General features: G+C 37.8%; 1 protein-coding gene across 1 annotated transcript; it reads left to right on the forward strand.

Annotated features, from left to right (window-relative positions):
- Window positions 1-365: 365 nt before the first annotated feature.
- Window positions 366-17829, forward strand: LOC127423392 (TNF receptor-associated factor 2). Its single transcript, XM_051667651.1, has 11 exons — window positions 366-479; window positions 2726-2936; window positions 3261-3339; window positions 3463-3561; window positions 5149-5310; window positions 5828-5902; window positions 6054-6128; window positions 8382-8933; window positions 9286-9463; window positions 11445-11593; window positions 12585-17829. The coding sequence occupies exons 2-11, from the start codon at window positions 2749-2751 to the stop codon at window positions 12801-12803; spliced, it is 1776 nt and encodes a 591-aa protein (XP_051523611.1). The 5' UTR covers window positions 366-479; window positions 2726-2748; the 3' UTR covers window positions 12804-17829.
- Window positions 17830-19112: the final 1283 nt, after the last annotated feature.

Genomic DNA, 19112 nt, shown 5'->3' on the forward strand with positions numbered 1-19112 from the left:
TACTTGTCTTGAAAACATTTTGTAAATTTGACACTAACTAGCTTTGTTTTGGCACCAAATGTATGAAGGCCTGGCCAATATTATAATATTAACATACGATGATGTAAACATACGATGATGTAACTATATAATGATAATGATAATAATACATACTATTAATATTATTTACACTGAATATAAATGATATGTATCTGCATTGTAGTGCTTATGCACCAAACAAACAATGTTGTTTCCTGCATCTCAGGAGGTTTTACCATGATAGTTCAAAAACAGAAAAAAAAAAAAAAAACACCACAGAGATTCAAATGCCCACTGCACGCTTAGATTAAATGACGTAATCCTGTGAAAGAGCACGCGCTCTTCTCAACAATGTCGACCACCAAAACACAGCTGCCGCGCCGCGCGCCTCTCTCCACCAGGAACCGAACAGAACCGAGCAAATGAAAACAAAATCGCGTCGCCCTGCTGCTGCGTGTGCGGTAGGTCGTGTATACCAGTGACTACCTCACAATGCATTGTTTGTTTTTTTCTTTTATTGCATTGTATGTTTCTTGGCAGGCTCACCATATACCATTAATGCCTTTAAAAGAGGCGTGGCAGAACAGAATGGATGCAACAATCCTTTGAAAGATGTTGCATTTGCTTAGCAACAGAGGAAAAGATGTGATGTGCAATTGTCAGCTGACTGGATGATGTTTATCGATGGGCTTGCATGGTCTATATATGTCAAAAGTGCTATGTAGATATGCATGAATGTTCCTGGATGTGATACATGTGAATGTTTATATCACTATATACCATTATACATCATTGGTGTGGATGTTTGTAGGGAAACATACAGATACAACCGAAACCTAAATACAAAGAGATTAGGTTTTATATTAAGGAGCCTGTTGTGCATGTTTCTGTCAATCATAAAAGCATATGCCTGTTAATATTTATATTTATTTAGGCTGCATTAGATCCAAAGCTTTTGCAATTTCATCCTTTCAACAACATAATAAATTAAATTACATTCCTATTATTGTTCATAACATGCTTACAAACCTCAGTTATAAATATATTTCAATAATCGGTAACACTTTACAATAAGGTTTCAATTTTTAACATAAGTTAATGCATTAGGTATCATGAACAAACAATTAACAATATATTTTTTCAGCATTATTATTAATCTTTTTTTGTAATGTTGGTTAATAAAAATACAGTTGTTTCATTGTTAGTTAATGTGCATTTACTAATGTTAACTAATACAACTTTTGATTTAAAGGGGTCATGAAGTGCTGTTTTTTATCATTGTATTATCTTCCCTGAGGTCCAGTGATAATGTTATGATAGTTGTTTTGCACCAAAACAGTCACAATTTAGTAATATACGATCATTTTCCACCTTGTCTCTGGCCCTCTGTCTGAAACGCTTGGTTTTGGCCTAAGCACCTTCTTAAAACAAACCCCTCAACATTAAAAAACAAAATTGCAGGGTTTAATATAATGCACATCCAACACATTGCATCTGAATATATTAAACTGCTCATCTCAAGCACAGTTGTTAACACTCAGCACCATAAACTATCAAACAGTCATGACATTTGAAATATTCATGAATGAAATGGTTTGGGGCCTGGGTAGCTCAGCAAGTAAAGACAGTGACTACCACACCTGGAGTCGCAAGTTCAAATCCAGGGTGTGCTGAGTGACTCCAGTCAGGCTTCCTAAGCAACCAACTGGCCCGGTTGCTAGGCTAGGGTGAGTAGAGTCACGTTGGGTTTACCTCCTAGTGGTCGTTATAATGTGTGGTTCTTGCTCTCGGTGGGGTGTGTGGTGAGTTGTGCGTGGATGCCGCGGAGAATAGCATGAGCCTCCACACGCGCTACGTCTCTGCGGTAACGCACTCAACAAGCCACGTCATAAGATGTGCGGATTGATGATCTCAGATGTGGAGGCAACTGGGATTCGTCCTCCGCCCTCCGGAATGAGGCAAGTCACTACGCCACCACGAGGACTTAGAGCGCATTGGGAATTGGGCATTCCAAATTGGGAAGAAAAGGGGAGAAAAAAAATATGAATGAAATGGTTACTAAGTTTTTGATCTGGTCCAACTGCCCCATTCTTCAATAAATTCCTTTGCAAAGCTTGAATCATATTATGACTGGTTCACAAGCAATCTACGCTGACATGAGCCGAAAAACACGCACACACATAGTCCAAAGCACGATGAACAAGACACACACACACATACTGTAGGCGCACTGAGGTGCACATCGCCGGAAACACATCGAAACGGTCAAAGACCATTTACATACTCCAAGATTGAAAAATAGCACAGATGGGTGAAAGAACGCGTCAATGATGCGTTTGTGCTCAGAAGAACAAGAGGCAGAGCAGCTGATGAAACTGAGATCACACTTTTTCCCCATTCTGATGGTTGATGTGAACATTAACTGAAGCTCCTGACCTGTATCTGAATTATTTTATGCATTGCATTGCTGTCACACGATTGGCTGAATCGATAATTGCATGAATAAGTAGGTGTACAGGTGTTCCTAATAAAGTGCTCAGTGAGTGTATATATATATATATATATATATATATATAAAATATACAAAGTGACCAATAAGAATCAAGTAAGCATATGTTGTTCAATAATTGTCTTTAATAATATAGCCACTGTTCTTATCTATTGTTTGACTGTAGTTTAAAGTCATTATGCAGTGTCTTCTGTTTAGATCCAGAGCATTTAGAGGTGGATATGGCTGCGCAAGAACCCTCTCCCCCGTCCTCCATGGAGAACAACAAGCCAGGGTTCCCAAAGAAGATTCTGGCCAACAAACTTGAAGACAAACATTTATGCAACTGCTGTCAGAACATTTTGAGAAGACCGTTCCAAGCTCAGTGCGGCCATCGCTTCTGTTCTTACTGCTTCAACCGGACTGTTGGGTAATGCCGCTTGCTGATTGAAAACAGATGTAGTTATTACAGTGCTTACAAGGCAGCACTGTATTGATATTCCTTGAACACTTATTAAACATCTGGAATTCAAGGGGTAGTTTATCTGTAAATAAAAATTGGATTTTGTTTACACAGAACCAAAGCCTAAAACCTAAACTTGCTTACTTTAACACTATTGTTGCCAAAAGAAAATCCAAGTTGATTTTAGCTGTTAAGACAATTAAACAGTAGTGATGCAATACATTTAGACCATGAAATATGATAATTAATGACTGATTTCAAAATATCAAATATGTTGCATTGTCATTGTAGATCTGGACCACAGAAATGTAATGCTTGTATCAAAGAGGACATCTTTGAAGAGCCCACATCTATTCTCAAACAAGGCTGTGTAAGTACGATGCTTTGCTTTTTGGGTTAAAATATCCAGAGCACAGTAAAAACTTTTTAAATTATCTGAAGCCAATCCTTCGTTGTAGAGCAAAATGTGCAAATGCTATAAATTTACTTGCAGGCGTTTCCTGATAATGCTGCCAGGAGAGAAGTTGAAAATCTTCCTGCTGTGTGCATCAATGAAGGTTGCTCCTGGAAAGGCAGCATAAAAGATTATGAGGTTGTGTGTTTAATAGCAGCACTTATTAGAATTACTGATACACAGTAGCCCTGAAAAGTATTTGGACACTTACGTAACTCTTAAAAATGTCTGAAAGTCATTGCATGACAACATATCAAAGAAAGTGGCATCTGCAAACAAATGCTGCTAGAGCTTTCTCAGAACTAACGTCACTTTTCTGTGCATTTTTGCTCCATGACTTTTAATCTACTGGTGTTATGGTGATTTTTAGAGGATGTATGAAGACAGTTCTCCTCAAAGGAATATTCCGGGTTCAATACAAGTTGAGCTCAATCGACAGCATTTGTGGAGTAATGTTGATTATCAGAAAAGTTTATTTTGAATTGCCCCTCTTTTTCTTTAAAAAAAGCAAAAATCCAGGTTCCAATGAGACACTTATGGCACTTTTCCACTGCATGTTACAGTTTGACTCGAATCGACTCTGCTCGCTTTATTTTTCTGAGCTTGCTTTTCCACTGCAGTTTAGTGCAGCCTCAACGTGAGTGGGATTATAGGCTGATCGTCATAGGTGCTCCGCCTCTTCGCGTCGCCCCATCCAGCTCTCGTTGGATCCTCTCCTCGGCTACTAACGAAAGGAACATCTGCACCTCGTTCATTGACCACGGCGTGGTTTTGCGCACAGCCATTTCTTTTTACAAATCGAAAGTCGCGTGAACAAATGATACTGCTATCGCTGTTGCTAACTTTAAAACTAGCGGGTTGATGTGCTGTGTCGCAAATCCAGAGACGCTAGTAGTGACGATTCTCTCTGACCAATCAGTGATCTGCAGAGTTTTGACGTCACATTTAGTATCGGCTCTGCTCGCTTGGAACCTCCGAGGTGGTACTAAAAAAAGTACCAGGTAATATCCACAGTGGAAAACCCCCCAAAAAGCGAGCAGAGTCAAGTCGAGTCGAGCCGTACCGTGCAGTGGAAAAGCCCCATTACAGTGGAAGTGAATGGGGGCCAATCCGTAAACATTAAAATACTCACTGTTTCAAAAGTATAGCCACAAGATGTAAACAATATGCGTGTTAATGTGATTTTAGTGTCATAAAATCGCTTACTAACCTTTTCTGTGTAAAGTTATAGCCAATTTTACAACTTCGTTGCCATGACGATGCAAATTAACAAACCCTCATGTTCCAAGAAAATGAGGAATGCTTTGAAATTAATTTTAGAGGTAATCAACTTTATGCCACAAATGCTGCCGACTGAGCTTAACTTGTATTGAACCCCGAATATTCCTTTAAGTTCACACGGATCCTAGCGAAGTAACCACAGGTGGAGTTCAACACATTGTGGACGTGTCCTACTAACGTTTGACAAGCAGAAAGTCTACCTGACAAACCTCTTTTTGTCAAATGTTTTGCTTGAAAAGTGTACTTATGCTATCTTTCTTTAAAATAAATTCTTGTTTTGTTATCTAATGCAATGACATACAAATTAGTGTGGCCTGAGTGTCCAAATACTTTTTTGGAGTTTATAATAGACTTTTTCTCAAAATGCATAAATGGACACTATATCGTATTACTTATTTGGTAACTTGTTTCATAATTCGTTCTTTTTATTATTATTATTTGTAGTTGAACCATGAGGGCAAATGTGAGTTCATGATTCTGCCGTGTCCCTTGTGCAAAGAGCTCATCAGACTTAATGAACAGGAGCGTCATAACGAGCGTGAATGCCCCGAGAGGACGCTCAACTGTAAATACTGTAAAGAGCCATTTCACTTCAAAAACATCAAGGTAAATTAATTAAATATAATATTTATTTATCACACATTTGCACATATACAGTGAAATTCTTTTTTTCACATATCCCAGCTAAGCTGGGGTCAGAGTGCAGGGTCAGCCATGATACAGCACCCCTGGAGCAGATAGGGTCAAGGGCCTTGCTCAAGGGCCCAACAGTGGCATCTTGGTGGTGCTGGGGCTTGAACCCCCAACCTTTTGATCAGTAACCCAAAGCCTTAACCACTGAGCCACCACTGCCCCTGCTTTTCACATATCCCAGCCAAGCTGGGGTCAGAGCGCAGGGTCAGCCATGATACAGCGCCCCTGGAGCAGATGGGGTCAAGGGCCTTGGTCAAGGGCCCAATGGTGGCAGTGTTGGGGCTTGAACCCCTAACCATCTAGTCAGTAACCCAGAGCCTTAACCACCAAGCCACCACTGCCCCTAGAAGGAGTAGCCTGAGAAAGTAAGCATTAAAAAATGAGATTTTAGAGAAAGTATTTTTATGTTGTAAAATGTGTTTTTCTACAGGCACATGATGAAATCTGTCCCAAATACCCCATGATTTGTGAAGGATGTGCGAAGAAGAAAATCCCCAGGGAGAAGGTGTGTTAATCGAAAACACATCACATCAGAAGGACATGATAATTGTCGCTCAGTAACACTCATTATTGACCTAATTAACAAAGCGGAATAAGCAATGCATCAGGGTGGTAGATGTATTTTCATATTTTGCTCTCCACTTTTGTGTTTTCAGTACGTTGACCACATCAAGTTCTGCAGCAAATTCAGAACTCCATGCAGATATCATGTGGTTGGCTGTGACATGTCAGTAAGTACAGTATACTATTACCAGTGTTGGCGAGTAACTAACTAAAAGTAGTGATGCTAGTAGTGAACTTAAAACAAAACAAAAAAATAGTAGTGCGTTAGTATAAAAGGGTGTGCATTTCCAGTTCCTGACACACTTCTACAATGTTGCAGTGATGAACCAGTAAAAATGACAATATACAAGAAAAATATTCTCTGTAGTCTACAGTTTACGAAAAACAGGACAATTGCATAGTAAATAAATAAATCAATCTAGTATGGGCGGATAGACCCTTATTAACAAAATTTGTCAAATATCACAATTTCTCCCAAATAAAAATTCAATCTAACTTGTAAATTCTCAAAAGAATAGTTCACCCAAAAATACAAATATTCTGCAATCATTTACTCATCCTCATGTTGTTCCAAACCTATATGACTTTCTTTTTTGTGTGGAAGACAAAAGGAGACAATTTAATTAATGTTTGCTGGCTGAATTCAATACAGTGGCAGTAGACAGTGACTCACTTAAACATTTAATAAAGCACCCAAAAGTGTCATAAAAGTAGTCCATGCATCATATTCCAAGTCTTTTAAAGGCATATGATCTGTTAGTATGATGAACAGACCAAAATTTAAAGGGTTCATGACATGCCTTGTTTGTTATTTTTAACATGTTCCTTGAGATTAACTTATAATATTAGTAAAGTTTTTTTGCACAAAAAACTTTACATATACAGTATTTGTAAAACATTATCATTTTCCACAACGCTTGGTTTTGGTGCTGCTTCTCCTTTAAGACTTGACAGTAAACACCCACTGTTATGATTGGCTCTCTTCTCTTGAATGACCTGCTCTTTACTTGCCATCTCATGGTGCGTTCAAGCCCTCCTGGGAAGTTCGTACTTACGAGGTCAAGTGATTTTAATTGGAAAGAACGAACCTGTTTTGCAATTTCATATTTACTTACTAACGAAGGCATGAAGCTTTTTTAGCACCAATGCAACAAAATAAAGAGTAAAGCCACGCATTAGGTGTGTAATTAATGCTTTATCTACCTATTTTATCATTCTTGTGAGGCCACAAATGATAGGAAATGTAGTTCTGTTGCAAACGCTTGCTGTGCATTAACCAGCTAAATGAGTCTTATTTTCTGGCAAGTTTTATTCTAATTTTGCATTTACAGTACTAAAAATGCATACAAACTGAACTGCACTGTCAAAATCCTCAAGTAACGACTTTGTGGTGACGTTCATGTGCGTTCAACTCGTAAATACGATCATTCGGACATGACTTGAACACACCATCACAGCTCACCACTACTGGGTTGGCTACGGAAGTGATTAAAGGTAAAGTATGCTTTGATGTGTTGTTGTGGAGGCGGTCAGATGCAAATGTGTACCACAGTGTGACATCACAATGTGGAGGAAGTAGAGAACGAGTCGTTTTGGCAGCTTGTTTTAACAAATGCTCTTTTTGCAGTGAGGAGGAAGTTTTGAGTTCTGAAACTTACAGTACAATGACCTCTTGCCAAAAGATCAAGAACAAATATATTCCTCATGTCATGACCCCTTTAAGTAATTATTCACTCTCAAATAAAAAAGAAAACAGCAAACAGCGCTGAAATAATATAAAGCTGTTCAGCCATGGCGTCACTTTGTAGGCAAACCCGGAAGGCTAATTGGCCATGTGTTCCCTAACGAGTTTCCTATGGGTTTTTAGAATAGGTATTTTCGAAGTACGAGTAAAATAAGATTTGTGGCTGAAATTACTTGAAGAGACTTTCACATTTTGTTCATGAACAATAATGACACACAGTCATACTTTAATTGTGGATTTTAAAGCTGTTGTGTCTTTTAAAAATGCATGTTGCTAACCAGTCGCAACTCACATTCTGTTGGTAGTTGTGGTCCTTAATTAGCATTGTGATAGCCACATGCTTTTTTAAAAACACAGTTGCTTCAAAGTTAAATTTGAATCTAAAATGATAAAAACCCATGGTTTGAAAATGCTAATTGTCTTCCAGGTTTTTGGAATAGAACCTGAACAGCTCCATACGGCAGCTACATCAATAACATCAAACCTCATTGTTTCTTGCGCATGTCATGACCAAATATCACAACGCCGTGCATTTTGACAAGCCATATTAAAAGTTAATGAAAGCACAAATGAGATTTGACAACTACAGAAGAAGGAACGACTTAAATTTCAACGCTTTTTCATTTCACATTTCTGAACTATTCCTTTTATATGATATCTTTGGGTTCCCTTGAAGGTTGAGAAGGAGAAGATCCATGACCACGAGCGCGCATGTGCTCACGAGCATCTCAACATGCTGTTGCACTACATCATGAGTATGAAGGTTAGTCTGGAAGGTCTGCAGCCCCAAACTCTAGAGCTGGCCGGTCACAAAGCACACGAGCTTCACCAGGCGCTTCGAGACCTGGAAGCCCGAGTCAGTCAGCTGAGCGTCATCCCTGGCCCGACCGGGCCTCCCGTGCAGGGGGTCCCCTCCTCTTCATCCTCGTCCTCCTCTGCATCCGCCGCGGTGCTGTCACCTCCTCCACCGACCGCTGCCACCCTGCCCACCTCTTTCACACCTCTACCCAGCTCGGTGGGCGCGGCGCTGGAGCTCCAGCTCCACAGCGAGAAGACCAAAGTGGCGGAGTTGGGCCGGCGCTGCCAAGAGCTGGAGGTGAAGGCCGGGACGTTCGAAGACGTGGTGTGCGTGCTGAATCGTGAAGTGGAACGCTTCGCAACCACCATGGAAGCCAGTAACCGCCAACACAGACTTGATCAGGATAAAATCGAGGCACTCAGTAACAAGGTGTGTTGTCTCAAAAATAAGAAGTATTGCTGGTCACTTCATCAGAGTGATCAGTATGGCCCTGTTTACACCTGGTATTAAGATGCGTTCTGGGTGATCAGAATCGTCAGTTATTTTAGTGGAGTACCTGTATTAACTGAGATTCAGATGTGCGTGCATGTGTTTGTTAATATCAGTCATACTGAAGAAGTTTTGTGAAGTTCTGTATGTGTGTTTTAATGTTCTGATCGGATGGTAATGCCCTTTCAAACCACTCGTAACAGGCAAAGTTTAACCTTCTGGATTCTGGACCAGAATCTCTGTCTTACCTTCCGACAGCTCTTCATGTTGTGTTGGTTTCCGTATCACACAGGTGCGACAGCTGGAACGGCAGGTGGGTGTTAAAGACCTGACTGTTGCTGAAATGGAGGGTAGATTACGAGAGATGTCCGCCACGACCTATGATGGTGTGTTTATCTGGCGAATATCAGATTATACAAAAAAGAGGCAAGATGCCATCGCTGGACGAGCGCCTGCCATGTTCTCACCTGGTAAAAGAACATACCAACATAATCAACACTGTAAATATGCTACAAAAAATATATATATATATATTTTTGTAGTGTATTCCAGTAAAAATATCCTTAAAGGAATAGTTCACCCAAAAATTAAAATTCTCTCATCATTTACTCACCCTAATCTGCCATCCCAGATGTGTGACTTTCTTTCTTCTACTGAACACAAATGAAGATTTTTAGAAGAATATCTCAGCTCTGTAGGCCCATACAATGCAAGTGAATTGGTACAAAAACTTTGAAACTCCAAAAGCACACAAAGGCAGCATAAAAGTAATCCATAAGACTCCAGGGGTTTAAACCATGTCTTCAGAAGAGATATGATAGGTGTGTGTGAGGTACAAATCTATATTTAAGTCCTTTTTTACTATCAGCCTCCACTCTCACCTTCCCTTTCACATTCTTCTTCTTCTTTTGTTTTTGGTGATTCGCATTCTTTGTGCATATCACCACCTACTGGGCAGGGAGGAGAATTTATAGTAAAAAAGGACATAAATATTGATCTGTTTCTAACCCACACCTTTCATATCGCTTCTGAAGATAAAGATTTAACCTCTGGAGTCCTATTATGCTGCCTTTATGTGCTTTTTAGAGCTTCCAAATTTTGGCACCCATTAGGGCTAGCCGATAAAACGATATAGATATTTATCGGAAAAAAAGTAATTTTTGTAATCGATGATAAACTTTTAAGTAATTTAGCCTATGTTCTACATCTAGACGATCGGATCAGGTATGTGTCGCTAAAAAACACAAGCAGTTCAGCAAAGTTATAAACTCAACTTGCTAACTGAATCACAATCATGAAATCAGCCTGTTAGAAAGTATTAGCAGGCAGCTCTGCTGTCATGGAAACCGGTAATGAGGCTTGGGAGCAGCCGCTAGCTAGCAGCTAGCTAATTTAACATTGTTGTGTACCGAACAAGACAGCACTGACAATGCAGTACAACAGCTATTGACTGAACACACAACAACACATCAACACCATTTCTGTTTATGTATGTACTATTTATTTAAACGCTTTTTCATGATCCATAGGGCTGTCACAGGCAAGAATGTGTTTCTTCTTCTTGTGATGTTTATTGGCGGTTGGCAATCCAGTTTATGGTGCATTACCGCCACCTACTGAGCTGTAGTGTGGAGCGTCATAAAGTCTTTCAGTGGAGTTTCAGAAACGTCAGCTGAAGATGATGAAATTGGCGAAATTTCATCAAAAAGAGGTCACACACCTTATGTAGCATTAAATCCTAAACTGAGTGTACTTTAAAGTTAAATTACCCTCTGGAGTTTACTTGTAAACAAACAAGTTATGTTTAATTAATTCTTGAGGTCTAACAAACATGTGGAATGCAGTTCTGCCCCCTTTAATGATATGAAGTGTATGTCGTTATAAATATCGATATCAAACAATATGAAAAAAAAATATTGTGATGATTTTTTTGCCCATATCACCCAGCCCTAGTACCCATTCACTTGCATTGTATGGATGTATAGAGCTGAAATATTCTTATAAAAATCTTTGTTTGTGTTCTGCAGAAGAAAGAAAGTCAAACACATCCGGGATGTTACGAGGATGAGCAAATTCGAGAATTTTCATTTTTGGGTGAACTATACCTTTAAAACAGGATAAATGTACTTGAGAAGCAACATTTCTAAATATATTATGACTTATTAGGAATATTTATTGAATTAAGTTAATTTTTGTTACCCCAATTAAAAAAAAATTCATGTTGTAAGCATAAACCTCTATAATTTACAGATATAAGGATGTTTAGATATTATTTTAACTGGAAAACAAGACACATAGAATGAGTTATAAATTATGCATGAATTGTAAATATTTAATTATTAAAATTAATTATGCTACAAAAAAATAATAATAATGCGAAATAAATTGCAGTGTTTCAGTGAGTTTTGACTTGTGATTTCTATAATTTGATTTACACACTCTCTAACTCAGCATTTTACACAAGCAAGTACGGCTATAAGATGTGTCTACGTATTTACCTGAACGGGGACGGGACGGGTCGTGGGAGTCATCTCTCGCTGTTCTTTGTAGTGATGAGGGGAATGAGTGATGCTCTGCTCAAATGGCCCTTCAACCAGAAGGTAAAATACCACGTTTTTACATTACCTTTCTCCAGACTTAGCTCAAAGGAGTAGTTTGCCACAAAATGACATTGATGTCATTATTTACTCACCCTCAAGCTCCGAAAAGGACTGATAAACCATAAAAGTATCATAAAAGTGGTCCACTTAACTTCTGTGTGCTATAAACCTTGTCTTCTGAAGCCATATGATAGTATTGTGTGACAAACCGACTGATATTTAAATTGTTATTACTTCTCAACCGAAGTTCAGAAATCTGATTCATGTTGGTGTTTAGAATAAAAAATGACGGTTTGATATTTGTTCATCACACAAAGCTATCGGGTCAGAAGATTTGGAATATAGTGCATTGGACTGACTACTTTTATGATACTTTTATGGTGTTTTTTTAACAAATGTGGTCACTTTGAACTGTCGTTGCATAGAAAAGATCTGTGTGAAGATTCTTCAAAAATTCACTTTTGTTTTTCTATAGAAAGAATATTTTGGGTTTGCAACCACATTCAGTTTTGTTATATAGACATGCACATTGCATAGGCCTACACGAATTTGTTATAAGAAAGGTTTTTAATTGGACATGTCAGTAAACAGGAAAAAGTTGGATGACCTTCAGGTTTAGCCTCATATGAGTGACCAGATATAGTACGATTAAATCCTGGAAATATCAGTGAATTTCAAAATTGTGTCTTCCAGGCCTGGAATAAGCATGTAAATACATAACATCTGAATATATATTTTTCTATTTGAAAGAGCTATTTGAAAGACTCGTTCAATTTGTCAATGAATTGTTATTTTTGAGTTCTATTTAATGAATTAGTCAAAACAGTTCTCAAATGGGTCTAAATGATTATTTTGCAAATTGGTCTGAATCAAAATGACTTTAAAAGACTGTGTTTAGTAATCACAAACGCTGGAAAGTGTATGGAAAAGTCAATGCTGGGAAACCTAAATGTTATTTCTTTGTAGACTTTATTTGGTTTCTTTCTTCCAGGTAACTCTAATGCTGCTGGACCAGAGTAACAGAGAGCACATCATCGATGCGTTCCGTCCTGACATCACTTCCTCCTCATTCCAGAGGCCAGTCAGCGACATGAACATCGCAAGCGGCTGCCCGCTCTTCTGCCCGCTGTCCAAGCTGGAGGGCAAGAACTCATACGTCCGCGATGACACCATCTTCATCAAAGCTATTGTGGATCTCACTGGCCTTTAGTTTCTGTTCGGTCGGTTCTTGCGTTTGCACACTGCCTCTCTGATGCGGGATCCCATTTCCATGCTGCTTTACGCCAGTGGGTGATTTATTCCATAATGTCTGTTTTGACATGCTTCCCTGCATGTGTTAAGCTGCCACAAAATGTTGCATACTTGCTGTATGTGTATGAGAAATATAAATGGTACAGCTGCATTGTTCCAAAAGGGGACAGTAGAGGTTTACGTAGCAAAATGGTCACGAAACACTGGAATGAACGTGAAGTCCGGTCCAGTTACAAAGGCTATATACGGAATAGCATACTACCATATTACTCATACTTTGTCTACAATATATAGTATGTATACTGTGCATAGTATGCAAAGTTTTTGATGACCTAATGCATTTGCCAGTAAATGCAGAATACAGCTGCGATTTCTTTCTGTATTATGTGATCAGAAGGTCAAGACGTTTTCACACAAAATTGGATTAAAAATGCGAAATAACGATTACTCGTTCGCTCGAATAACTCGATGCCACTTGCGTAAAAACATGCACACAATGGGCCTCATTCATGACAGAATACGAGAAGAACTAATTTTTGTGTAAATCGTAAAGGCGTTCTGACGTATATTTTCTGATTCATGAAAGTTTTCGTATTTTCAAAAAGGTTAGTTGGTACGAACAAAATTTACACTTGCTCCCGACCATGTGTACATCGTGCTTGTGACATCCGAATGTTTTATGTTCTTTCAGGCAAACTGACATGACTACATTTTGAACTAAAATTAAATAAGTAATGAAAAAAATTACTTATAATTAAATTAGTGAAATTAACCTTAAAAAATAGCATTAAAAAAAAAACAAAAAAAAAAAAAACGTTTATTTAGAAACGTTTCTTTGCTGCTTGTATTTATTTTTAAAAGTAGGCTATAGTTTTTTCCCAATATGCTTTCCCAGCAGAAGTTCTTGACATTGGATGAAATGGAAAGACACATTTTGCGTTTGGTTTTCTCGAGAAAAAAAATGAATGCCCTCTAAAGTGACTGGCTATTTTGTATATTTGATATGAGCTCGGCATCGGTATATTGTGTTCAGTTGATAATGTGCGCACACTATTGTTTAGCTTGCAAATCTGTAATATCTTACAGCGTTTTGGTCAAAGACCTTCTTCAGGCATTCTATCAATTTCTTTAAAGATTTTTCCTGTTGCAAGGGAAATTTAACTGTTACCATCATGATTTACCTGAGAAGTTTTGCCACTGACGCTGGCGATGCGCTCAACTGAACCAGAGAAGATTAAAGAGCACCTATTATGGTTTTTCAAATATTACCTTTCATGTAGTGTGTTACATAGCTGTTTGTGAATGTAAAAAAGTCTGAAGCGTTTCAAAAATCAAAGTGCACGACAAATGGAGTTATTGACTCCCAAAAGAAAGAACCGATTCTGAACAACCGAAACGAGTTGTTAGTAATTCCAGACTTACTTCCTGTACTAACCTACGTAATTTGGTAACACAAAACCAGCCTCTGGTCTTCATTGGCTGCTCGCGAACAGCTTTGACCCGCCCTCAAACACTACACTAAACGGTAGACCAATCACAACAGACTGGAACATCTGACCAATCAGAGCAGAGTAGGCTCTCTGAAAGGAGGAGTTTAGAATGAATCCTTTAGAACGGATCACTGAACGAGTCGTTTTTGACACTGGGAAAAAAAGGTAATGCTGCAATTTAAATTATGAGCAAATGAAAGTGTTTTTTGACCTTGGATGCATGTAAATCTATTGTATGAGACCTTTAAAACAAAATTAGGCACGTTTAAAAACCATAATAGGTGCTCTTTAATGGTGGTGGACATTCTCCTCCCGGCGTGAGCTGAACATTGTTTTTACACTAAAGCTTCATTTCAAACCATTTTTATTGACCTCTTGGACTGTTTAATTGACAGAAGAACCTCCAATGACAGCAAAAGCATGCAATGACTGTAAGTTCCTCGCTTTCTTTTTGGAACGAGCATGTGAGTGTTTGAGAAATCAATAATTTCCAATATGAATGCAATCCATTTAAAAAAAAATAAATACAAATAACTTTTATTACTGTTCGCATACATGTTAAAAGCTTCCTATTCTCATTTACTAGCGAGTCTGAAGCTTTCCTTATATGGTGTTTCTATGGGCGTGGATTATGATAATTGTGAATGAATGTGCACACGCCCCCTGTTTACAAATGTTTGTAATTCACTAACCTACACACGTTTTACTAACAAATCTGGTGAGTATGAAGCATTTGTGAATCCGGCAGAAAGTTTTCTGGAAGGTCCATTTTACGTGCAAATTACTCCGAATTTACTCATATATTTACGAAAGTTTCATGAAAGAGGCCCATTGTGGTCACGTGACAATAATAATAATAAAGTCAGTTGACAACAATGTAGGGTTAAAGTGTTTATAATTGCATAATGCGTACTGTTTCACATACTATTTTTGAAAAATAGTAAACCACATTTAGTGTATACTGTGTGATTGTACTCCATTCCGAAAATAGCCATAGTGTGCATGATCACAATTCGTAACGTATTTACACAACATCGTATTTACAGTTTAGCTGAAATTAAGGAGACCATGCAGGACTGCAAAAATGCATACAGTCGACAGAACACTAATCTGTAGGAAGAAACGTCAAATTTGAAACATTATCAAATATTTCAACGTTCGAGTTGTGTTCGGATTTGTCAGGGAAGGTAAAAACATACTCTCTGAACTTGATCGACTTCGTTTACTTAGACACATGCATTGTTGGGTTAGTTACTCAAAAAAGTAATCCACTACTATTTACTTCTCTAAAATAGCTGATTACTTCATCAGAAAATAATAACATTACTAATTACTTTACTTTTACAATTTTACTGGAAAGTTTTTTTATCTCAGCTTGACAAATTCAAAACAATGTCTATATGTCTCCCTTGTTTATTGTCGTACACCGTTCGGTTGCAACAGAAACACAAGTGAATCCAGATTTGAAATGTTATACATAAAAAATATTATGTAACTCAAGTAAAATACTTAAAAGTAATTACCTTAATTGAAATGCAGTAACTGATTACAAGAATTACGCTACGTTTTATTAAAGTAATGAGATTACAGTAATAAATTACTTTATCAGATTACACCCAACACTTTACAAATATTGTTTAATTGTGCAAGTGTAGACAAAATTCTCTGGATTTATTTTCCCCGTTTTCAGCGCCGATTACAGGAAAAATTCATTTAAACATGGTCAAATATGTTAAACAGAGTTGAGATGATCAAACTAGCCAAAACATTGCAAAAACGTTCCTAAACATACTTTAAACAACATAAATAAAGCAAAATATAGTGAGGTCAGTACTTAAAAAAACAACTGGCCAATGGCATAAGAAAAATTAACTAAATTTCAAATATATAAATAAGTCTAAATTAAAGTATATTCTCTGAAAACAAGTCTTAATATCATATCATTTTCGCTTCTGAGCTAAATTCATCTAGATTTTAGGGAATCAAGACAAAAATACTGATAAAGGTAATGTAAACAAACACGCAAGGGATTGGGCGATTTGTAAAATGTTTTGAATGATAGATGTTCCAATTCTGTGTGCATTTTAGCATTTTTTAAAAATGCAGTTTGCATGTAAAAGACCATGAAATGTGTCCGTGCTCTTTTCCTTGGAGCCTTCTTTACTAAGTGGAATTTTTAAGGGTTCTTTCGGAGGGTCAAAGGGTTTTAATTGTTTTAAGTATAGTGAGAGTAATGGTTGTGGATTTCCTTTTATCTGTGGAAGATAGTTTGAAGTTTAAAGGTAAAAATATTTAAAAAAAATCGTACATGTCTGTAATATGGTTCGACGAGAAAAACTCGCCAGGAGGTTATGATGTTACATTTTGTACATTTATAGGAAACAATGGTCTTATTACTTTTGTATATACAAATATTTATACAGTTTACATGATACATCAGAGCTTGAGTTTGCTTGCTGGTTTCATGAAGCTCTAATGTAAGTTTGTATTAGTTTTAAATTGTTCACACTGTCAAATGACATACAAGGCAGTTTGTGCATTTTGTAGGTGAAATTTAAATTTTTGAGTGTTTACACACGACCAAGCGTTTGAAATCTTTTGCTATACAATTGTCTTTTATATTTGGCATTGGGGGGTATAACTATTAACTGTAAATTATCTGAATCAATTGATTTTAAACCAGTTATGACAACTATTGAAACTTCTCTGTGCATGGGAGGCGTCAATCTGTGAATGCACATGATATTTAGCGCAAACAGTTTGCTCATCCAGTGAATGACGACACCACTGCATACATACAGTACATTAGAAATAAATACAATAAATTATATATTAAACATAATGATTATTATTCTATATGACAGGCTGCTTCTGTCTAAACGGAAGCAGATATCTATATATTTGTGCGTTATAAATAAACGATCAATAACCTTATAAAACCACACACTCTCAAAAAGAGGATCTTTATACAGTAAATGTCAGTTACATCTATTTTATTATATTTAATGCATATTAATTATATAGCTGTACATGTGCAGTCATGGTGGTTTATAATCCGAAATAACAAATTAATTTGTACATGCAATGCCTTGTAGTGCCCAAAATCCGACCACTTGAAACAATCTTTAAGCAGAAATTTTTAATTTCAAAGCTGAGGATCTAAATTGCAATATTGTTAAAGTTTGACTTCAGGGCGTTTATTAAAGAAAGAAATGATATCAGATATTAAAATTGTATGTTATCCTGTGTAAATGTGACATTATTTGTGCCAAATATTCATAGTGAAGTGCTGTTAGAGGTAATGGGGAATGGTCTTGGTCTTTTAACGAAAACTGATTGAATGTGTGAAACTGAAATTGTGCAATTTATATAAAAAAGTACTGTACACTGAAATGTTCTTCTTTTTCCCTTAGATTGGACCATTATGTGATTTGTGCCAAATGTGATTATATACACCTCAAATTATATACCCTAAGATTTGTAAAATTCATAAAATGTGACTGATTAAAATTTTATAATATAAACATATACAGTATTTATGTTAAACTTAACAAACACCCACTTCTTCTAGCTAATAGTTAAAAAAAAACTGAGCCACAATGATGAATGTTAGAGCAACACTTTATGTGTTATAAATTCAGATATTTTAAGCTTAAGGTACTTTTCAATTTGACAGCATTTTTTTATTAAGAAGCTGGTCTTTTTTCTTTCTTTTTCTCTTTTACCCTGGTATGATTCTTTGGCATTGGGGGGGGGGAGCAGTAAGGCTCATCACCTGGGCTTTAATTACTCTAACACCTGTCTCCCCCCACCCCCATGCCACAGATTCTTTGTAAGATGCTACATTTGATGCATAAAACATAAATATAACTTTCGGTCAAAAAGTAGACTACAATTACTTTCTCACAATCACATATACTGATGAGCCAAAACATTATGACCACCTGCCTAATATGCTGTTGGTCCTCCACTTGCCGCCAAAACAGCGCTGACCCAATGAGCCATAGACTCTACAAGACCCTTGAAGGTGTCCTGTGGTATCTGGCACCAAGACATTAGCAGCAGATCCTTCAAGTCCTGTAAGTTGCGAGATGGATCCACCGTGGATAGGACTTGTTGGTCCAGCACATCCCACAGATGCTCAATCGGATTGAGATCTGGGGAATTTGGAGGCCAGGGCAACACCTTGAGCTCTTCATCATGTTCCTCAAACCAGTCCGGAACAATGTGGGCAGAGTGGCAGGGCACATTATCCTGCTGAAAGAGGCCACTGCCATCAGGGAATACCATTGCCATGAAGGGGTGTACCTGGTCTGCAACAGTATTTAGGTAGGTGGCACTTCTCAAATTAAAATCCACATGAATGGCCGGACCCAGGGTTTCCCAGCAGAACATTTCCCAGAGCATCACACTCCATCCATCGGCTTGTAGTCTTCCCACAGTGCATCCTGGTACCATCACTTCCCAAGATAACCGACGCACACGTACACAGCCGTCCACGTGATGTAAAAGAAAATGGGACTCATCGAACCATGCAACCTTCTTCTACTGCTCCAAGGTCCAGTTCTGATGCCCGCGTGCCCATTGTAGGCTCTTTTGAAGGTGGACTGGGGTCATCATGGGCACTCTGACCGGTCTGTGGCTACGCAGCCCCATACGCAGCAGGGTGCGATGCACTGTTTGTTGTGACACATTCCTCCTGTAACCATCATTAAAATATTCTGTGACTTGTGCCACAGTAGACCTTCTGTCGGTTCGGACAAGATGGGATAGCCTTC

This window comes from Myxocyprinus asiaticus, chromosome 3 (assembly GCF_019703515.2).
Source record: "Myxocyprinus asiaticus isolate MX2 ecotype Aquarium Trade chromosome 3, UBuf_Myxa_2, whole genome shotgun sequence".
NCBI classification, from domain to species: domain Eukaryota; kingdom Metazoa; phylum Chordata; class Actinopteri; order Cypriniformes; family Catostomidae; genus Myxocyprinus; species Myxocyprinus asiaticus.